At 38.8% G+C, this 23682-nt stretch overlaps 2 protein-coding genes across 4 annotated transcripts; one reads left to right on the top strand and one right to left on the bottom strand.

Annotated features, from left to right (window-relative positions):
* The first annotated feature begins 157 nt into the window (after positions 1-157).
* On the top strand, positions 158-5838 carry LOC127962343 (E3 ubiquitin-protein ligase TRIM58-like). Of its 2 annotated transcripts, XM_052561916.1 has the most exons (8): positions 165-237; positions 1128-1167; positions 1681-2330; positions 3033-3128; positions 3300-3533; positions 3728-3875; positions 4557-4583; positions 4696-5838. In XM_052561916.1, exons 1-8 carry the CDS (start codon positions 172-174, stop codon positions 5241-5243), a joined length of 1809 nt encoding a protein of 602 aa, XP_052417876.1. In that variant the 5' UTR covers positions 165-171; the 3' UTR covers positions 5244-5838. The 2 variants fall into 2 exon arrangements, with proteins under 2 accessions (XP_052417877.1, XP_052417876.1); XM_052561917.1 differs by lacking the exon at positions 1128-1167 and having other exon boundaries at positions 158-237.
* Positions 5839-14184: 8346 nt separating this feature from the next.
* On the bottom strand, positions 14185-22435 carry LOC127962346 (E3 ubiquitin-protein ligase TRIM21). Of its 2 annotated transcripts, XM_052561919.1 has the most exons (9): positions 22317-22435; positions 21062-21196; positions 20546-20568; positions 18794-19390; positions 18374-18469; positions 16225-16458; positions 16001-16142; positions 15217-15243; positions 14185-15104 (listed from the first exon to the last, which is right to left on the bottom strand). In XM_052561919.1, the coding sequence occupies exons 3-9, from the start codon at positions 20555-20557 to the stop codon at positions 14536-14538; spliced, it is 1677 nt and encodes a 558-aa protein (XP_052417879.1). In that variant the 5' UTR covers positions 20558-20568; positions 21062-21196; positions 22317-22435; the 3' UTR covers positions 14185-14535. The 2 variants fall into 2 exon arrangements, with proteins under 2 accessions (XP_052417879.1, XP_052417880.1); XM_052561920.1 differs by lacking the exon at positions 20546-20568 and having other exon boundaries at positions 22317-22428.
* Positions 22436-23682: the final 1247 nt, after the last annotated feature.

Below are 23682 nucleotides of genomic sequence, written 5' to 3' on the forward strand. Positions count from 1 at the left end.
GAGCATAACTGCTAAAGAAAAGCAACTTGAGTGAGTGAACGGTTAATATATCCTGAGACTAAAAGAGCCTGTATGTAGTCAGGGGTGTAAAAGTGAAACCAGGCTATGGGGGAGGGCTAAAGGGGGATATTTCGGGCTAATATGGGGGGGGGGGGGGGTCAGCTGTCCCGCATGTCACTGCTGTCCAGACCAGGACGGTCATTGTGGTCAGTGGCTTTCAACTACAACAGACTGCTGGTGAGTCTTCTTGTAAAACACTGTAACTCAGTCAAAAATGTTAGGTTCAGTGAAGACGTTTGAAGAAACTGCATGTTCTGAATGTCATTTCAGCAAATACATAGCTAAGATGTGTGTAAAATGACGTATGTGCTAATTTAAGCATGCTCAAAACATCTTGAAGGTCTTCTGTTGCCAAATATTATTAATGAATAATTATTGCCAAGTCAGCAAACGTGTTTAATAACCGGCATTTAAAAACGTATAGACTAAATGGTGCTATGGATCCAAAAAGGAGCAGGAGTCTGGGAGGCCTTGTATTTTTGGAGTGATGTTAATCTTTGGTCCTATGAATAGCCAGGCTTTACATATTCCTGAAGTCTTTCTGTTTCAAAGACTGCTGCATGTTGCTAAGAGCACAGGGCCCTGAGCCAGCAGGATTGCTAATTAAATCCAGATGACTTTGTATATTTAGCACACTGCAAAGCTGGCAATAATGCCACCATGTATGCTTAAAGAGGACTGGATAATTCATCTGCTGTTGTTTTTTAGGATTTTGTTCTAGTTTTGTTCTAGTTTTATGGGATAAAGTCAACATGAGTTTAAAACTTTCTTACTTTCTTATAAAACATTCATGGTCTTAATGTGCACCATTTATCATCCATACTACTCCATTTTAATGTTGTGAAAGGACCCTAATTTATAGGGTACTGCTATAGGTAAATCTTAGCAAATAATGAAATGTAATAAACTAAATGTGCAAGGTGTCGATCATCTAGAGTGTGAACACTGTATTTAAGCCCTGTTCCATTCTAACATCCTCCCAATATAACCAATTACTGATGGATAATCTCAAATACCACCCTACTTGATTCCATTTTTGTCATAACATCAGTATGTTTTGCTCTTAGATACAACGCATTATGGAAGTAAAATTGGCTGTGAATGCAGGTTTGTGTTGACTTCTACAATCTATAAGTGTATATCATCCCTGTTGTTTACAAAACCAAATCTCTCCATATTTAATTTTGGTTTTTATTTGATCTTTTGTGATAAATGAACACTACTGGTCCCCCTCTATGTCTGTCTGCAGGGTTTACAACTATTAATAAAATATATTAAACAGGTTGTGAGTAAACTTCATAATTGTACTGGATCATCAAACTGTAATTTTGCAGTAGCACCCCACATCAATCTTAAATGCAATGAATGGGTAAAAAAAGATTCCACTTAAGAAACACTATGTCCATTTAGGTTAATGCTTTATCTTGGGACATGCTTGAGTAAGACACTCTTCTATCTATAGACATTATATATTAAAATAGCCTGTGCATAGCACTTCATCATTTATAACATAAGATTATGACCATTAAATGAAAGTAAATTGACAGGATATATTATATTTATATAGTTGGAAGTCTACATCTATTTGCAGGGCACATGTTTGTCCCTCTGTTTCTACAGGAATGGCATCTCCCACCAGAATGTTAGCAGAGGAGCAGGTGCACTGTTCCATCTGTCTGGATGTGTTTACAAACCCTGTCTCGATCCCTTGTGGACATAACTTCTGCATGGCCTGCATTGGCAGCTACTGGAAGTCCAGTGCCCTCTTCATGTGTCCGATGTGCAAAAAGACTTTCTTCAAACAGCCAGACATCAGCATCAACACAGTGCTGAGGGAAATCGCTGAGAAGTTTAAGGAAATGAAAACCAACCCAGTCGCAAACATTCAGAGGACAACACAACCGGACCCAAGACAGAGCCCTGTGGAACTCCCCACAGAAATTCCTGAACTGATTCCTCCTAATGGACCATGGGTTCAGGTGGTGTCCTGTGATGTGTGCACTGGCCCTCAGCGACAGGCAGTAAAGTCCTGCTTGGTGTGTTTGACATCTTACTGTGACGAGCACTTAAAGACCCACACTTCCCGCTTCACCAAACACAAGCTGATCGAACCTGTGCAGAACCTGGAGGACCGTATGTGTAAGAAACATGAGAGGTTACTGGAGCTGTTCTGTAAGAAGGATCAAACCATAGTGTGTGTGCTGTGCACAGAGATGGACCACAGGGCTCATTACACTGTTCCTGTTGAACGAGAGTGGACCGAGAAAAAGGTAAATGTACCACCTATTATGACAACAGCTGTTTTTATGGGGGCCAATTGTCTTCTTTTGTCCACTATATATAATGACCAAATTGATGACACTGAAGTGCTTGGATTTATTGCAAATCTCAGGGTGGGCTGTCTGCCACTAATAAGCATAACACAAACAGTATGCAATTCCTATAATGCTCACATATCAGTTCACAATTGTGCCCCTATTTCTCTCAATAATAGCAAGACTGAGGTTTTAAAGTAAATTATAAACAAATTAAGTAACAAAATGTAACAGGCTGCTTATAAAAAAAAAAAAAAATTGCATTACTTACTACTTGAAATTTGTTAAAAAGTTCCATTATTCAGTTATTGTCAAAAATTAAATTAAAACAAACAAACAAACAAACAAACAAATAAAATATATTGATTTAAAAGGACTAAATGGCTAAAGGCATATACCCCTTTCCCCTCCACTGAGTATTGTGCATCACTGTGGAGCACAACAGCCAAGTTCCAGATCGCATAATGGCATTTAACCTTAGAAAATGTAAGAACATTAAAATCATGGCAATTTCAGCTAATATGTACATTTTCAGATGGTGTATAAAATACATAATTTGGTATTTGCTACTCACACAAATTAATTCAGTTGTTGTAAATAAAGTTTGTTATTCTAGATGATATTTTCATTGTTTAAACAATACATTGTGATTGACAGGCCTTGTTGAGGAAAACTGAAGCTGAAGTTCAGCAGATGATCCAGGAGCGACTGAAGAAAGTGGATGATATCAAACACTCCATAGATTTGAACAAGGTATGTTTAATGTTTTATGTATGTCTATGAAAAAACATTAAGATTATATATATATATATATATATATATATATATATATATATATATATATATATATATATATATATATATATATATAATTTTTTTTTTTTTTGACTGCATTGATAAGTGTGCATCTCTTCCTGATCACAGAGCAGTGCTCAGAGAGAGATCGAGGACAGCATGCAGGTGTTCTCAGACCTGATCCGAGCGGTCCAGAAGGCCCAGGCCGAACTGGTGCTGGACATCGAGGAGAAACAGAGGAAGACCGAGAGCTGGGCCAACGGACAAATACAAGAACTAGAGCAAGAAATAGACGTTCTGAAACGGAGGAACACAGAGTTAGAGTATCTCTCACAAACTGAAGACCACATTCATTTCCTGCAGGTGGGGTATTTTTACCTCATGCTTGTAATGTTGATCAATTGACACAATCATTTTAAGTGTTACGTATAGGCATAAATGTATCAATGATGATACATCGATCAATAAGAGCCACCACATTCAGGGGATGTTTTATAGAATGTTTTATTCAAGGTCTGCCAATCTGCTATTTTAATGTCCATTGTCTTCTCCTGCAGAACTTCCCATCGTTGATGTCTCATCCACACACTAAAGACTGGTCTGAGACCTGTGTGTACGCGGATCCATGTGTGGGCTCCACCAGGAGAGCTGTGCTCAAACTAGTGGAGACTCTTACTGAAGAAGTAGAAAAACTTGCAGAAATAGGTACGAACTTTCACATCATTCTATTTCTGCACAGATACTTTCTGTTCACCACAGCATGAGGCACAGTTATAGGTCAGGTTGGTTGTAATCATGAAGAATTATGAAAAGAATAAGTGTGCTTATTTGCTATGAATGTGCACTTGTTGTGTCTTTAATATCTTAAAAGTATATACAAAATATAAAATTAAATAAATAAAAAAACCACTGTAATTGCAGATAATATCTTAAGAATGTAATAAAAGGCCTTTTAAATACACTTAAATGGAGACACTTTCATAACTTTTTTTAACACTTAAGTACAATTTTAAAGTGCCCTTTGTAACATAAAATGAAATGTTTTAATTTAAAGTACAGTTTATATAATGTTGTGCTTTAAAATTTTGTGCATATTAATGTGTCTACTAAAATACAAAAACACAAACAGAATAAAAGTGTTATTCGTTACATTTAAAAATTAATGCATTTCAAATGCATCATATTGCAACTTAATAATACAAATATTTTTATAAATGTATGATACAAATTTGAATAGAAATCACACGCCTTCATAAACTACCATCAACCATCTTAATAAAAGGGTATAAATACAGAGGTAAAGAAGATAAATTAACAATTTGAATAAATAATAATATATATGGTTATTTTATTCATTAATCCATTTATTTTTGTCATCATAAACAGAGCTGAAGAGGGTTCAGAAGTACTCAGGTAATGTTTTCTTCTACGTTTGATCTGTAAAACATCACTAGTCCAGTGTATTTATCTAGGCCTGGTCTGTTTGGTTTTTTGTTCACGTGTCTGCTGTGTGTTCCCTATGAAGTGGACATCACCTTTGACCCGGACACAGCGAACCCCTGGCTGCAGCTGTCCGAGGACGGCCATCAGATGCGTCACCTGGGTGCGTGGCAGGACCTGGCCGACACACCTGAGCGCTTCGATACGGTGGTGATCGCTCTCGGCCGTGAGGGACTGTCCTCGGGACGCTGGTACTGGGAGGTCCAGGTGGGCGAGAAGGACGACTGGTACATTGGTGTGGCCCGGGCGTCTGTCAACAGAAAAGGACGGATTTCGGTGAGCACGGCTCAAGGCTACTGGGCTCTAGCCATGAAGAAAGGCCAGGAATATCGCATTTCTTCCTCTCCACCTCTCTTGCTCTCCATCGAGCCCAAGCTGAAGAGAGTGGGAGTCTATGTGGACTACGAAGAAGGACAGGTATCGTTCTACGATGTACAAAACAAAAGTCACATCTACACATTTATGGACTCATTCAAGGAGAAACTCTTCCCGTTTTTCTACCTCTACTGCAGCGATAAGTCCTCAGACACCATGATGATCTGTCCTGTGCAGGAGCACACTAAACAGTGCTGAACAGTGACTCTATACCATTATTATATGTGCTTGAGAACTGCTTTCTTTAACTTTTTTCCTACTTATTAAGTGTGACCCTGGAGTACAAAAGCAGTCACTGGGGTATATTTGCAGCAATAGCTAACAATACATTGTACGGGTCAAAATTATAGATTTTTCTTTAATGCCAAAAATCATTAGCAAAGATCATGTTCCATGAAGATATTTTTTTTAATTTCCTACCATGAATATATCAAAACTTCATTTTTGATTATTAATATGTATTGCTAAGGACTTAATCTGAGCAACTTTAAAGGCAATTTTCAAATTTGCACCCTAAGATTCCCGTTTTTCAAATAGTTGCACCTTGGGAAAATATTGTCTTCCTAACAAACCATACATCAATGGAAATCTGATTTATTCAGCTTTCAGGATTATATATAAATCTCAATAAAAAAAATTAGAATAATAATTGACCCTTAGGATTGTTTTTGTGGTCCTGGGTCCCATATGGATATTTCTACAAAGCAAATTTAGTCAGTTTTTTTTTGCATGACCACACGAGATGAATACAGTGATATTTCTCAAAAAATAAATAATAATAATAATTAAAAAAAAAAAATTATATATATATATATATATATATATATATGTATATATATATATATGTATATATATATATATATATATATATATATATATATATATATATATATATGTTGTATTGCCATGTAAGCAATTATGACAAGCAAACAGAGCATACAAAACTACAAAACAAATGAATTAGTATTATCCATGTTTACACATATGTACTTGTTTGTGAATAACTAAAATGGAAATAAACATGTCAGTGAAAGCATTTTTATTAATACGTTTTTGCGAGTCTAAACCCCTTGCCACAAATCAAGCTATTAAACTACCAATTCAAGTGTCACTTGCTACTAGAAAATGTACAATATCAACAATAAATTGTATCAAATACAATGTCAAATAAGTAGGAAAGGAATGAAGGAAATGCTGAAAAATATTAAATTAAATTCAAAATAATGGATGGTCAGTATAGATGACCTTGTAACCATTGTTCCTTGAGTAGAGAATGTGCCTCTAGAAGCTTGCGTTCTGAAAGTGAATGTGGCTTGATTGTTCATCCCAAAGAAGCATAAAGTCATTTTTATGGACTTTTAAATTAAATGTTCCTCCTGGTGGAATGACCTCCTCAACTCAATCCGAGCAGCTGAGTCCTTAGCCATCTTCAAGAATCAGCTTAAAACCCATTTCTTCCAATCTATATTTGACCCTGTAACTTTATCACTCACTATTCTAATTCTATGATTAAAAGAAAATCTACCTTTCTAATATTTTTGTATTCTATCTATTTTCTTTTATTTATTATATTATTTAAAAGCCCTTGCTATGTATAATGCGTTTAAGTTAACTGAGACTTGTTATAGCACTTATATATCACTGCTCTTTTGTTGATTTTGATTGCTTCCACTGTCCTCATTTGTAAGTCGCTTTAGATAAAACCGTCTGCTAAATGGCTAAATGTAAATGTATATAGGCACTGGGAGAACGTCATTCATGTCTTCATCTGAAGCTTGCGTCCGAAGTGGGGAAGAAAAGCTAGAGGACGCAGTGTCTTGGTCCTTACTCAGGGAACCACGATTACATTCTTTACCTGAGTCACTCCCATTTTCAAGGGAACTTCAAACTGCGTCCTCTAGTGGTCACTATGGGGAACAGTATACCCACACCACCATGCTGAGGGGAGTGCAGCCCAGAACCCTGGCAAGCACTAAGTACCAACTCTACCTTTTCCATGGGAGTTGCCCCTGGGACATTAGACAGCTGTCTGTGACATTATCCCTTACGGCCAAATGCCTAGGCTACATACCCAAACTTACCTGTTAGGGCCAGACTCCTGGTCCCGGGGTAGAGCTCAAGGCTTGGAATTAAGATAGATTCATTTAAAGGGATATGACCAAGAGTGTGAAAGTCAGGACATTTGCCAAGTATGGTAACCCATACCTGCTCAAGGGCACTTCAGCCATGGGTATTGAGGTTGGAAGATAGCTCTGTTCATTAACTCTCCCCACCAACAACTCCTGCCAGCACAGAGACTCGAACCTGCAACTTTTGTGTTACTAGTCCAACTCTCTAATCATTAGTCATTTTGTGCTCAAAATCAGAAGGGTATGCGTACTGCAAGCTAGCCAAAGCCCAGCACATCAGATAAGCGACGGTTCTAAATCACCAAATGCTGCTGGTTGCCAGGTGCTCTGGGGAAATTCAGAGAACTAAATTCTCACGTGAGAGGAGAACTCTGAATTCAGGAGGAGAGTAGTACTTTATTTAGAACAGCCCATGGAGTGAGGAATTCCACTCCTCAGAAGGGGGGAGAACTCGCTCACAATAGCCCTGCATCTTAAGGGAAGCGATGCTTGAAGTGTATTAATAAAGACACACTGGTTGAGTGGAGCCCAAAGAACCAAGGTTTAACCAATTTGAAGAAAGGGAACAAAGATGACCCCTACCGTATAGGATTTCAGAAAGTGCACAGAGTCTTTTGTGCACACTTACCACTTATGTGGATTTTAGAAAGTGCGCAAAGTTTTCAACGTGTACACTTACCACCATGTGGATTTCAGAAAGTACACAGAGCTTAGAGTGTGAACATGCATAACAGAGGTGCTGTACCGAACAGGAGAGGCAAGCTCAAATACAGTTCTCTAAGTAGAAGGGAGCACTGCATTACACAAGAAAATTTTCAGAAATGCCACGTACACTTCCTGCTCAATGCCTCAGCAAGAAGGGATATCCAGGTGACCAGGAACCCGCTTAGAGAAACCTAGCCAGACATCCGAGAAATTATTGCAGTGCCATGTCGGGGGCCTGATGATCAAGAAGGATCCCACAGAAGCAACAGAATAATAGTACTCACCCACCCTGGTTCCTGCACTGGAACCCCACTCAAGGGGCGACTCCCTAACCTCGGTCAGGTGGAGACCTGGTGGCTATAGGGAAATTAGGAAGGGGAAGATAAAGGCAGATGTAAAACCCACAAAGGGAACAATCAATACTCAATTATTACTCTGATTCAGATGAAAGCACTGATGCCTAGTCTGAATCACCTCCCTTAGGTCTTGCCTACCTTCCTGTGACCCGCGATCCCTCCTACCCCTACCGGCAAGTGGGGGAGGAGTGTGAGCCACGACATTAGCCTTCTGTACCAGTCTCTGGTCCTCAGACCGAGATGGACCAGGACCCCTATGTTGTTCAGGCTCAGACCTAGACCATCATAGAATGAAGGATTTGGAGGTCGCTGATCATGCCTTTACCTCCCTGAACTTCTCGACTACCGTCTCAATGGAGGTACTGAAAAATTTGAAAGGCGAAACCGGAGCATTGAGAAGAAAGCCTTTCTTCCCAATATTTGCCAGGTTCACACACAGATTCCTCTCTGTTACTAACGTAGCCGCCATAGACCTGCCCATGGTGGAGGTGGCCTCTATCATGGAGAGAGAGAGATCTGTGGTGTGGCACAACTCAACTTACACCCTAAACGGGGTAAAGGCCCTCGCCTTTTTCCAGGACTTCCAGCTGATCAGCCTATTAAGGGGGGGAAGTCGTGGCCGGGGAAGTCGTGGCCTAATGGTTAGAGCGTCGGACTCCCGATCGAAGGGTTGTGAGTTCGAGTCTCGACCCGGACGGAATTGTGGGTGGGGGGAGTGCATGAACAGCTCTCTCTCCACCTACAATACCACGACTTAGGTGCCCTTGAGCAAGGCATTGAACCCCCACCTGCTCCCCGGGCGCCGCAGCATAAATGGCTGCCCACTGCTCCGGGTGTGTGCTCACAGTGTGTGTGTGTGTTCACTGCTCTGTGTGTGTGCATTTCGGATGGGTTAAATGCAGAGCACAAATTCTGAGTATGGGTTACCATACTTGGCTGAATGTCACTTTCACTTTCACTTATTATTATTGAAGCACCTCCATCGTGTGCAATGAAGCCACAGCCTGATCTGCTGCTGCGTATGCCTTGCTATTTAACTGAGATGTATCCTGAGGGGGCTAAGATGGCAAGGAGGGAGATTTAAGAGAGTACGTGTCCCCAAAAGAGAGATAGCTAGCCTGAGTCTCTTCTACAGGGGGCATCCTCTCTTTCGCACATCGTCTTGATTTTGGCATAACTCGAAAGCTGAAACTGATAGGTGCGAGACAAAAATGGCCTATTCCATTCCTTTTTAATCTCTATATGGTGATCAGGCAGAAATGGAAGGCTAACCTGAGCTGTAAGGCAATGGTCAGAAAGATAGCGCTCGTCGAGACGACCTTGTGGCGTCACCTTGCTCGCACGCTTCCATGGTAAGTCCAACTTTGCATGATCCATAACCTCCAACAGCTCTTCATATGCAGGGCAGGAGGATCGAGGAGGCTCAGCCTCAGATTCTACACCATCCTCAAGCATCTCCTGCTCTTCCTGAACCCAGCAGAGCACTAGCCTCTGGATTGGAATGTGTTCCAATAATAATATCATCTTCCAGCGGCTCTGGGCGACATATCGTCCATAGGCGACAAACTCCTCAGCCAGATCCACCTGTGATCCCCACGAGCTCATTCTCCTCCATGCCTCAGCAGCAGCAGGTCCTGAACCACGGGAAGCAGATGGCTGCCCCCCTTTCCTCGAAAAGAGAGACAAATGAGAGCGGAGCTTTTTATTTTAAAAAACACCCGCAATGCACGCATACTGCTCCCTTATTCTGCACTCATCTGCTTGTCTGTGAATAGAATGCTTTATTAAAAATGTTTACCAAGTTTAGTAAAAAAAAAAAGAAAGAAAAAAAAAAAACCTTTTAATGCATTAAGCCACGTTAAGCGTAGAAGTCCTGAATCCTTCCAGCTGATTGAAAATAAACAGCTCAATAATGGTCACAATGGGTTTCGGATAAGATACCAATTTAATATAGTAATTTAATATAAATAGATGGTACATTATAATTTATCTCAATATTTGGCCGCAACGACTGTGCAACGTGATCTCATGATAATACGTGTGTATTTTTACGTTAAATGTGTTTCTACCACACGTATATTTACTTATGTTTTCATGCACATAAAAACGTACAAATTTGACGTATTTATAGCAGTAAAACGTACAAATACTTATGTGTTAGCAGCTAAAAAAACGTAAATAATCTAAAGTAAAGTGTGAATGTATATGAATTCCCATGTATTAATATTAAAATTGTGGCTTTAATGATTTAAATCTGTTGTATTTAATGGTCATATCAATACATGTTTTTATTGAATTTATTGAAAGCAGTTTACTCATCTACTTAATAGGAAATAACATTTCTGTGCATGCTGCAAACTCGTTTCGGGGGATTACATAATGTTAAATGAGACTGCACTTTGAAACCTTAAAATTAATCAAATTTATGTAATTGTTTAACCATCTTGTAATATTTTGCTGTGCGATTGTCTCCTATCAAATGACTGACAATACAACCATAGATACACAAAAGCACAGCATAAAATTACAAATCACATCCATTTTATTTGTTTGCTGTACTCCATATCTATAGAATCCAGATGTTTGCAAGGAACATATCCAAATTCAGCCCTTTTTCAATCGATCTTCATCTTTATTCTCAGCAACAGCGACCGTCACAGTCTAAGCCCACGCTCGTTATGTTTCGAATTTGAAAATAGCGCCAGTGTGCCACACTCGAGAAATGTTACGACATTGTTTACGTCACTGATATCGAACGCTCATTGGTTCTCACCTAATTAACATTCTGTATAAAATGGTTCGGTTTAGGTTCGGGTGGGGTTTTGGGATCTTACATTCATCAAAAAAGTATATAAAAAGGGAAAATATACATAAAAAAAAAAAAAAAAAATCAGATACGCATTGAAAAGCAGATTCATGAGCATATTTCTATGGATAACTGACTGTTCAGAGAACACGTTCTATCTGTAAGTATTTGAGGTTATTTTTACGTAAATTTAGATACGTATCAAACCTGTAATTACGTCCAGATAATACGTAAACGACACTGTAAATACGTAAAGGCACATACGTATTGGACAGTTTTAATTTATGTCTAAATATGTACGTTTTTATTGTGAGATCAGGCTGGGCTGTGAGACTAATGCAATAAAATAAGAGCATGATGCGCATGAAATTGCATTTGTTTCTATGTAAGTCTATGCTTGGCAATGTTGAAAAGAAAATGTAAGTTTCATAAAAAATACACACAGCAGACACATTAGACTACTGAGGTGTTATTTATCAACTGCATTACAGATAATTATATGTAACAATAATTGTCTTGTCATGTTATACAAATTAAAACAATAGTGATACATCCTCTTCATTTCCTTTCCCATACTCTGATGATATGAAATAATCAAATTCATAATTCATTCTTCTATCTGAAGACCTGATCCTCCCACTGTGGATAATCAACCCAATTCATTTATTAAATGTTGTGGGTTGTTCGTCTGTTAGCCTAAAGATCAGCTTAATTTAGCAAAGCAATCATTTCAGGGACATGGCGAGTTACAGGCTAATGTTTTTTTTTTTTTTTTTTCTTGTGTGCATTATAATAAAGTCTTTTTTAAAACTGCACAGCGTCTTTAGCTCTTTAAACAACATACTCCTTCCTACACCATCACGTACGTCTATGAGAGATGATCGAACCAATCAGAGTAGGATCTGAAGCCGGGTGCTTCTCTTGACAGCTGCCATCTTTAGGCTCAATACACCATATATTGAAACAAAATACAGCATTATCATCAGACTTAGCTCTTGTGTTTATATTTATGATACATTTTCTATTTATCAAACTACTGTGTTTGATATTTTTACCAGTAGATGGTGTTGTCATCAAACCTATCAAGTTGTTTCTGTGATTCAGACTCTTTTCTTGCTCTGCCTTGACAATGCAACTTCATTTGTTCTTCATTTTTAAAAACACATTGTTTCAGAAGAACTTGATCATTAATCCTTGAACACAAGCTGAAAATATTTTGCATTCATTTTGTGAGATACAACTGGGATGGAAATGAAAAAGCAAATAACGTTTTTCACTGTTAAAAGGGAGTCTGCACCAGGCTTATACTTTCAGCTAATTTGAATTGTAATTAATTTTTAGCAACACAACATACTGCCAGCATCTGATTGGGAATAATCCTCACTGGTGAAAAACGTTTTTCATTAAAGCAGTGTTAACAGCTCAACACAGTTCAGTTGAAGAGCAAAGGAAAGCCGTCAACGATAGATACTCAATGGGTTCATTACAAAAGCAGATGAATATATACAGTATATGTGTGTTTGTGTGTGTGTGTGCGTGTGTGTGTGTATTCTGTGTGAAGTGATTTTAGTAATAGTTTATGCTTACTTCTGAGGTGACAGAAGGTTTCTTTGATAACACTGTTGTTCCAGGATCAACAAAACTGTGAACTTTCAGCTGAACTGACAAAGTGAATGTAATATTTTTTTATCATGATGTTGCAAGATCAAACCTGACCTGACCCTGAGGCAGGTTTACCCAGAATCCATCATTCCTTTCCTGCGGCTGCCACACAATAACTGTGTGAGGAGTGTCAAGGCCTGGCTGACTCATCTTTCTCTTGAACTCTTTAATTACACTCAAATGCTGACATTTCAAATGCTTTCATCTTATGATCAACTGTTTTATCAAACCTCTCCCCATTCAAATATTAAACTCAAGCCCACATTTCAGAAAGTGACTAATGCAGGCAGTTATAAATAAAAGTCATTGTTTTTCTGAGAGCGCTCAGCACTGTTTTCTCTTGAACGAGCAAACTCTTCGCTGTGGATTTGCGTGTGTAAGTCACTCATCTGTCCTGCTCTCGGAGAGACTATAAAATCAATCAGACAACTGAATTAGTACAATTATAGCCATAGGCGACTGTCTACAAATTGTAATTTGCAAATCATTCAATTTAATTACAATTTAGTTATTTACTTTTATATTTTATTAAAGTTCTATTTTGACCCATATAGCAGGTGATTTATTTATTTATTTACTTCCATAATAATTTGGGGAGGGGGCAGAACAATATAATTCTGCTCAGGACACCTTCAGCCCAGAGACCCTCTCATGGGACACTGCACTGCGCTCACAAAAGTACATGTTTGCATTTGCTTTAAAGCCCTACTGGTTCTTTACATGTTTTATGTGTGTGCTGTTCTGATGTGACGTCACACTCAAAGCATGCGCACAAAAACCCTTCAAACAGTGCCTGATTCCTGAACTAAGATATGTTTTGTCAAAAACACAAGGTTTATGTACAGCATCAGTTGGTTATGTTTAATATGAAAGTAAACAACTGAAAGAAACAGATGCATGTCTGTATATCAGGTGTGTGTAGGTCTTAAAGGGACAGTACTGCACATGCTGCCGACTGTAATTAAAGGGACAGTTCAATACTCTTGACTGAAAAACTTTAAAACACTTGCTTTAGTAGGATCAACGTATATTGTGTTTTATCTTTAGTTGTTCACTCAACTTTTTGAATGCTTCTGCTAAATACTATTGTACCTGAAAATAAAACAGTTTATTCTTATTTGTGTATTATGTGTATTTGTAATGTGTATCTTTGTTCTATTTTTTTTTTTTTTTTTAAATAACAAAGATAAAATAATGACAAAAAAATATATATTTTGTTACGTTAATATAACAAGCTTTGTCTCTGTTATAGGGACATTAGTTTGGCTGTAATGCTCAAACACTAACATGACGATCAATCATGATAAAATCATGAGATTTAAAAAAAATAAATAAATAAAGAATAGACATTTTTGCAGTATCGCCCAGCCGTTTCATGTCATGGGACCTTTACAGTATATTACAGTAGAATACAGATTTTAATTTGTAATACTATTTCCCAATATGACTATTTATTTTTTGTCTTATCAAAAAACACAATCCATTTTTTCCCTGTATTTTATTAAATAAATGCATAAATGCTACATTTCACATTCATATACAATTGCCTAGTTTAATAATTGCATTGCCGTTTCACAGATAGATAGATAGATAGATAGATAGATAGATAGATAGATAGATAGATAGATAGATAGATAGATAGATAGATAGAACGTTTAATAAAATAGAAACATCATATTATTATAAAAATAAAAATAAATGCATTTAGAAGGACAGCACCCTGTTCATTAAAATATTCTTAAAAAAATACAAATTCTAAATACCACACTAAAGAAGAAAACAAAGACAGAAAAAAAAGGGAATCATGTCGTTCTCACTGAACGCTAACATCCTCACACCTCATGAGCTCTTGAGATTTCGGTTTGACTGAGAGGAGAAATGACCAACGGGCTCGAGTTGGTTCCGTCAGCGTTGGGATGAGGATTGAAGTACGGACGGATGGCTCCGTCAAACTTGCAGTGTTTGAACGAGTAAATGTGTGACTTAGCCTCAATATCATAGAAGGAGACCAGAGCCTCCTCACAGTCCACAAACACTCCCAGCTTCCGGGGTTTGGAGGGGAGCTGAAACTGGATCGGAGGGTCTTCAAAAGCTCCGTACATGCTTTGAGCACAGAGCGTGATGGCCCAGTAACCCTCGCTGGGTTTGTAGGACACTTTACCTCTCCGGTTCGCTGTATCGCTCACAACCCCCAGCTCCCAGCCCACTTTATTCCCCACCTCCACCACCCAGAAAGCTCTTCCCGAAGTGATGAGAGGTTTCCCCAGGACTCCTCCGACCAGGTCGAACCGCTGCGGGCCGCCCGGGATCTCGTGCCTTGCTCCGCTGTCACACACCTCTCTACCGTCTTCAGACACCTCTAAGTTCGGATGCGCCGTTTCAGCGTCCAGAGTCACGTTTACTGCACAAAGACCAGAGATTCTCAGTTACTGCATGTGTGAGATTCTGCAAAGAACGAGAGATCTGTAAACATGCAACGACAAGAACTAGCTCAAAAACTGTTTCACACATACCTGAGAAGCTGTGAATCCTTCTAATTTCTGTAAAAATAAATAAATAGTGAACAAATTTATAAATTTAATTTACAAGTATGAGACCATAATACACCTTGACACTGTTCACTTAATTGTTTTGAATTTGCACTTTAAAAGTATATTTTAAAACTATACTTGCAGATAATATGATATTAATAGATTAAAATGCTACTTAAGTGACTTAAAAAGAACTTGAAAAACACTCATGTTCACTTTTAAAAAGTTACCTTTGTAAAAATGTCACATTAAAATGTTTTACTTTAAAATGCATTTTAAAATGTCAAAATAAATTGCATTAAAGTATATTTTAGTGTATTATAAATGCTTCAGGACATTCAGCGGTACTTATTTCAAAGACAGTAAATGTAATTATGAGATTACATATGAAGATTTAAACACTATAAGTTCAACAAAATTACATTAAATGTATACTGCAATGCATTTTAATTTAATCGCATTTAAAATGCAGTAAAGCATCTGAAAACAGCACTGAAAAAAAAAAAAATCGGCTCAAATTTTTATATTGACTGATCCCATCTAGTTTTCAATTGGCCAAACTGAATTAGTGTGAATTTAATTTTATGAATGTAATAAGGTCAACTGAAAAATTTAGGTGTAACCAGTCACAAACAAAATGAAGAGTTAGACAGGAGTTAAAAAACTAATTTTTATTTTTACATTGAGTGTAGTATGAGTTTGGATAAGTCTATACAAATGCCATTTCTGAGCGATTGCATCACCACGTTCAGATATAATCTCTCACCAGCAGCGCAGAGTTTCTTCAGACGTGTGTCGATCTCATTCCTTAACTCTGCATTTATGTTGCTCATTGGGCCAAAGTTTAAATCGGTGTCAATGGAAAGCGTCCAGTCATCTGAGAACTCAGCTGGCACGGCCGGATAGGACTGAGAAAGGCCAAAACACACATTAAACTTTTAGTAAATATACTATAAGTTTTACTTCAGTTGTTAGTCAAGTTTGACTAACCTGGATGAAGAGGATGTCATCTTCCTCATCTTTGGTGCGATTCAAAGTCTCGATGGATTCCTTGTACTTAAGAATGTCTTTTTGTATTTGTTGTGTCTTCTCGTCCATCTCTTTCTTCAAGCACCTCCTTCCTTCCTCCAGAGGAGCGAGCAGCTTCTCCTCTGTGCTCCTCAGCGCCTCCATCAGTGCAGCAAACACCTGCTGTATCTCCTGCTGCTCCTCCTCTAGCAGAGCCTGTCAAGAGTGAACGCATGGTGGACACAATTACATGCATTTTCTAGGTCTGGAAAACTCTAATAGGATTGACTGGCTTTACATCATTTCTTTGAGTCTGGATCAGTGTTGTTATTAAATCTAAATCTGAAGAAAAAATTATCTTTGAAAATTAGGTCAAGCCAAATGATATGAAAAAAATAATATGAAAAAAATCTAAAATGTAATATATAATTCATTTATATGTACATACATTTTAATATACACTATGATTACATAAATGTGTCAGGCTGTGTTGTTTGCTGAATGTGGCAGGGTTTGCATTGTAAATCAGCTCATTGTCTTTTCCTTGTCTTTTTTGGAAAGCTAGTTCCCTTTCAAGGGAACTTTGAACTGCATCCTCTAGGGGTCGCTATGGAGAACACCTCGTCGTGACCCGTGTCTGAAGCATACATTGAAAAAACAGCTACAGCCTCTGACGTCACTCCCGCCGTGACCATAAACAGGCACCGGGAGAACACGTCATCCTCTTCTTCGTCTTCACTGACTGTTCTGTTTGAAGCGTGCATCTGAAAGAACTGGTAAAAGCGATCTTTCTCTCTATATCATGGCGACTACTAGCAAGCGTTTAGACAATGTGTGCATTAATGTCGGCGTTAGTCAGAAAAAAAGGCAGCCATCTGCTTCCCGCGGTTCAGGACCTGTCCCTGCTCAGGCACGGAGGAGAATGAGCTCGTGAGAATACAGGTGGATCTGTCTGAATGTTTTAAAGAGGGATTTTCCCTTTCGCACCATAATGGCGGTTCTGGTAAATGGTAAATGGTAAAGTTCTCCTGCCCTGTGTATGTAGAGCTGTTAGAGGTTATGGATCGCGCCACGGCAAAGTTGGACTTGCCATGAAAATGCGCTAACAAGGTGACAATGTAAGGACATTAAAAAAAGAAAATATGAGACTGAGTTCTCTGTTTTTTTTTCCCCCAGAGTGCTTCAGTATTGTTTCCACTGATCGAGCAGATGACTCTCAATCATACTGTTTTGAGATGCACCATTCCATCTATGAGCTGCTCTGTCAGAGTGCCACGAGACGCCCTCCTTAGAACAGTATTTGGAAATCCATGCTATGGTAAGTGTGCACGTGAAGTCTTTGCCCACTTTCTGTAATCTACACTATGGTTAGTTTGCACGCTAGTTGTCTGCGTACTTTCTAAAATCCTATAAGGTGAGGGCTTGGCGCGATTGCTTCGTGCCCTTTCTTGAGTTGGTAAAAGCCCCATTCATCTTGGGCACCACTCCAGCTATGTATCCTCGGATACCTATCTAAACAGGTTGTTGCTTCTAGAGAACTGTTGAGACAACTCTTTCAGCAGGATTTTGCGTAAGCTAGCGGTAACTCCTGTGTGACAGGAAAGACAGGGTTCTTAGCCGTATCCCTTTAAAGGAATCTTCCTGATTCCAAGCCTTCAGCTCTACCCCGGGCCGTGGCCCTAACAATTAAGTTTGGTATGTAGCTTAGGTCTTTGGCCGTAAGGGGTACTGTCACAGACAGACGTCTAAACTTCCCAGGGATAACTGCCGTGGAAATGGTACAGTAGGTACTTAGTGCTCCCTTCGAAGGGAATGTCTCAGGTTACGAATGTAACCATAGTTCCCGTTGTAGGGAAGGAGACACTGTGTCCTCTAGCTCCCTGCCATGCTTCGGACGCAAGCTTCAGACGAAGAAGTGAATGACGTGTTCTCCCGGTGCCTGTTTATAGTCACGCTGGTAGTCACATCAGAGGCTGTCGTCGGCCAACTCGGGGTCACGATGAGGTGTTCCCCATAGCACCCCCTAGAGGACGCAGTGTCTCGTTCCATACTCACTCACTTCATATTCATGCATTTTCCAAACTGCTTGTCTAATTTTAATACATATTTGCATATTTTGTTCCGTATGTACCTGGTGTTTTGCAGCTGATTCCTTAAGCTCCTCAAGTTTGTCTTCCCTCTGATTGATCATCCTTTCCATCACTTCAATAGTGTTTTGCTGTATGGCCTGTACAAACACACACAGACACACACCACGCTTTCTGAGTACACAATTCATATAAAATCAGAAGGTTACAGAATTTATATTGTAAATCAGTGTTATTAAAGTATTATGGATATAGCATTATAGTTTTTGCAAAAAAAAAAAAGTACAATATCATTGTTATTTTCTTTTTTTATTCTTTGGATAAAAGCATCTGACTAATTTAAATGCTGCTGTTTTTTTCACACTTAATAGAATTTGTATTTGTTCTTTTTAGGGAACGTTTGGAACACCCGCTCAGGTGAGAAAACTGATCTGTGTTGTTTCCTGACAGCTGTGTGTTCTCACCTGTCTCCTGCCTCGCTCGGCCTCCACAGGTATCACGTCTCCATCCGTCTTCACACACAAGGTGCAGATGCAGCGCTCCTCACATCTGCTGTAGAGCTCCAGAGGTCTGCCGTGTGTATTGCATGCTCTCTGATCCAGCTTCACCACAGGATTCACCAGCTTGTGGCCCTTGAACCTCGGCATAGACTGGTGAGGCTTCAGGTGCTCGTCGCAGAAGGAGAGCGAACAGATCAGACAGGACTTCACGGCTTTAAACGTGAGGTGTTCGTCACAGACGTCACATGGAATCGCATCTCTTTCTCCACAGAAGAGGTCTAGGTTGGGGAGCTGAGTCTGGTGAAACTCTTGCAGCAGGGCTTCGATCGCTTCGTTCACGGAGGGTTTGGTGGTCACCAGCTCCTGGCAGAGAGGGCACTGTGCGTCGGACCTGCTGATGTGCTTGTCCAGACAGCCCTTGCAGAAGGTGTGTCCACAGCTGGTTGAGACCGGATCTGTCAGCAGGTTTTTGCAGATGGGGCACTGAAGGTGGCGAGAGATGTCCACGGGTGTAATCATTGTGGTTGTGTTGACTGGTAAACTCAAGGATAGACCGAAGAGCTGCAGCAACATCAACAACAATAACAATAACTACAGCTGAAACAGCAATTATGGGCCAAGCACAAAAGAAGCGAAGTGAAAAGCTAATCAAACATGATCGAGAGCATCAGAACATGGTCCTGATTTGATATACCATGTGTCAGTGCAATAGGTAGAAGTGTTACCAAGATGCTGCATGAAACACTGCAGCTCCATTATAGAACAGTTGTCTATGAGTTACAGTAAAACAAATGATCACAAACACTCTAGGAGTGTGGTTTTATTTTATTTTTTGAGCGAGATGACAGACAGCAAAATGTACAACTTTTAAAAAATGTTTACTGCTGGATTCTGTAGGATCCAATGAAATCAGATTTATTGGACAAACAGATTTATTGGCTGCAAGCCAGCAGTGTTGGGGTTTACAAATAATGTGAGTTATGTAATCAGATTACTCTTTTTTTAACTCATTATTTTTTAATTGACAAGAAAATACCTGAGTTAATTTCTTTTTTAAATAAGTAACAAGAGTTACATTGTTTTCCCATGCTGAGAGAAATCGGGAGTAAATTGTGTGAACATAGTTTTAGAGTAAATCTCCACATTCATTTACTCATCATACTTGCACAAACACAGATTCAGCATTCCTCAAAATGAATAAAAACTGTGAAAAGCAAATTCAGAATATGACACAAACCTGCAATAATTCAATATGTTAAATAGCACAGAAATCTTATACGTATTCAATCCCATTTTATTAACCAGTGCCTTTGCTGCTGACCTTTGATCTAATTCAACCATAGTAATAAGCAAAAATGACTTTAAATAAACATAAGATGTGTATTATTATTATTATTTTAACCCATCACCTTCAGCCTGAGGAAATTTAGGGCTTTTACATTTTCCAAAAATATAGCTTATATAACCCCAGCCCAGATGAGTAAAAGTAATGCAAAATAACATAAGCAATGCAATAAGTTATTTTTAGAGAGTTATGCAACTCTGAAATGCATTACTTCTAAAAGTAACTTTCCCCGAAACTGCGAACCAGGATCCCCCCTCACTTGTCTATGATATTCTGGTCTGTAGATCCCGTCGCTCGAGTGATTTATGTCGATTATTGTCTGACAGGTAGGCTACATGAAAAAAAAAGAAAAAAGAAAAATAATTTCTTACCGCAGCACCCATGGCACGAGAGACTGAAAAAACAGCAAGACGAATCATAAAGATGCGTCTCAAAGACATTTGAAGCACACAGAACAACTAGTACTTAACCCTTAAACCTCTGGTGGCATTAGTTCTGCTTTTTGACAATCAAATGAAACACAATATCATGTCAGAATAACATTTCCTTTTCATTTTGAGGAAGTAGAGGTTTTCCAAAAAGAAACCTGACAGATGAATAATGGGTGTTCCATAATTTTCTAGCTTTAAATAAATACAAAAATAAAATAAAAAAATCAAACTTTTATGATTTTGTAGTAATAATATATTTATTTCCCTTGTGTTATCCAACAATCTTATCTTGCTGATTGCTTGTGTGATGGATTAGAAAAGTCCGATTGGACGAATCATGTTCATCACTGAAGTTTGATACTTTTTAATACAATAGTACACACAATAGCATGAGCTACAGTAAGAGTGACCCTAGGCTTTGCAAACACCAGTAATGATCAGGAGAGTCAGACTTACCTTGACGGGGTATCAGCTCTGGATTGTCTTTAATTTCTGCTTCTCTCTCCTCCTATTTATGTACAGTACAGTTTCGTTTCTTCACAATCTCTCTCCATTGGCATCAACTGTAATTCCAGGAAAAAGAAACCCCTCCTAGAAGTTACAACACTCCAGTTTTACATTAATTTGCATAATTTGCTCAGGGTGTGTGCATCACAGCTTTTGATATACATGCATTTATTAAATCAGAAGCATCACATAACCAGCATCCAACATATTTTTGACATTCTTTTTTGTCATCAACCTGACACTTGTTCACTTTTTTATTTCACTGTTCTCTTTATTTTATAAAAGCACACATTAACGTTGTTATTATTTGTGTATACAAATAAAAGTAGCCAGATTCGATTGATGTATTGCTCTTATCTGTATAATTAAAACTGACGGAGTAATTTAAGCTCCTTTGCTTTGGACAACATTATAAAGGCTGAGAACAACACAAGTGCTACAGCTGTGGTGTCAAACTAGACATGTTGCAACCTTTTAACAATCCATGACGTTTCAAAGCAGTTTTCCAGGACATTAACAATGTAAATGCAAGTGAAAGTGAAACCTATGAGCATTTCACCATGAAATGAAAGCTTCTGGGGAAATAAAACTAATATGCAGAATGTGAAACTGATGAGTGATGAAAATATATGTGTGAGCCTTGACCACAAAACCAGTCTTAAGGGTCTTTTTTATTGAAATTTATACATCATCTGAAAGGTTTAAGGTTATGATCTGACAATATTTGGCTGAAGTACAAATATTTAATAAATCTGGAATCTGAGGGTGCAAAAACAAATCTAAATATTGAGAAAATCACCTTTAAAGTTCTTAGCAATGAGCCAGAGCAATGCCATCTGTCACACTGGTTATAATAGATCGGACTACATAGGAATAATAATAATCACATTTTACCAAACACTCGAATCAATGTAATGTTAAATACTGCCTGAGCTCTAGTAAAGACTGGGATGAAGGTGTCCCCTTAGTTTTATTTGGCCTCCGTGAGACTGTTCATGGGTTTAGTCCGGCAGATTTAGTGTCTGCTCAACATTTTAAAAGAAGGAATGCGGAGTGAAGATGAGTCACCAAAAGAAAACACACTAGATTATGTAAGCCATTTTAGGGAGCAGTTACACAGTCCCAGACAGTTACCCCCTGCATAGGATGGAGGGGTATATAGACAATTTAGGTTTTGCTAAATTTGTAACCAAGTTAGACTTACTGCAGGTAACTGGATAGGGTAACAGCGGATGATTTTCTCCAATATAAGGTCATGGCATTCGGATTACGAAACGCTCCGGAGTACCGAACTGTAATGCTTACCTTCCTGATCCAGTGCCTTATTCCTCTGGTTGGCAAGAACATCTGGCCCTGCTTAGGCCAGTGTTTTAATGATTAGCCAATGCCTCTTTACTGATTAATCTTGCAAAATGTGAGTTTGGAAAGGCCACCCTAACATACCTGGGCAAGATAGTCGGTCAGGGTCAAGTCCGGCCTGTCAGTCCAAAAGTCTCCATTATTGTTGAGTTTACAGTGCTCATGACTTTTTATCGTAATTTCTGCCTACATTTTTCAACCATTGTACATACTCTTACTAGTCTGTTGAGTCCTGCCATAGATTTTGGCCCAATCCCAAATCTACTCCTTAGCCCTTCCCCTTTCCCCTCCGTTTCGCGCGTTCACGTGAAGGGGTAGGGGTGTCTCAATTCTCTTTTGGTTGGAGGGGTAGGGGTAAGGGGAAGGGCCAGATAGCCCTTCAAACGAAGATTTTTCGGGACCACACTTCAAACGAAGGGCTATGAATTATCTCGGCAACATGGCTGCTACAGCGAACAAAAAGACACATGAATGTAAGCTTTTTTTGGCATAAATAAAGATTTTAACGAAAATTATTCATTTGTTTTATGTTACATTCAATTGTGAGTTCATATTAATGGTCATTTTACTCAAAGAAATGTTTGCAAAAAATCGCTAATATTCGTCATATCATTAAAGACTACATGATAGTGCAACAGCATATGTCTGATCAGGGCGATAACTGCTGTAGACACTGATGGAGGATAATCCCCCAATAATCAGAAATCGCTAAACCGTTTTCTCAAATATTGCCCATTCGAGAGAGAGAGAGAGAGAGAGAGAGAGAGATGAAGGTTGCGTTTATTCGCGTCTGTGCGTTTATCTTTTTAGACTGAGTTTACTTAAAAACATTTATTGTATCCTCTCTTCATTGGAAAATATAATGTAATGATTCAGTATTTAAACTGTATTTAATAAATGTCGTGGGGCAGCGTTGACAAGTTTATTTTCTCCTGGATGTGTGAGCTGCGCGATTTCCGATATGTATGTGTGTGTGTGTGTGTGTGTGTGTGTGTCAGTTAGCAGCTCATTAATACAGAACGATAATTAAAGGCTCTAATGACCACCAGTATATGTGTGTATTATAAGAGCTAGACGACGAATGATGGCGTGTGACGTCATGGTAGTTGTGTCCCAATCCTTAGAGGAATATTTTCTCCCCTACCCATGACACTCTGGTGAAGGGGAAGGGGTATAAATAGAATTGGGATTGGGCCTTTGTGTGGTCTGAG

This window comes from Carassius gibelio, chromosome B7 (assembly GCF_023724105.1).
Source record: "Carassius gibelio isolate Cgi1373 ecotype wild population from Czech Republic chromosome B7, carGib1.2-hapl.c, whole genome shotgun sequence".
NCBI lineage: Eukaryota > Metazoa > Chordata > Actinopteri > Cypriniformes > Cyprinidae > Carassius > Carassius gibelio.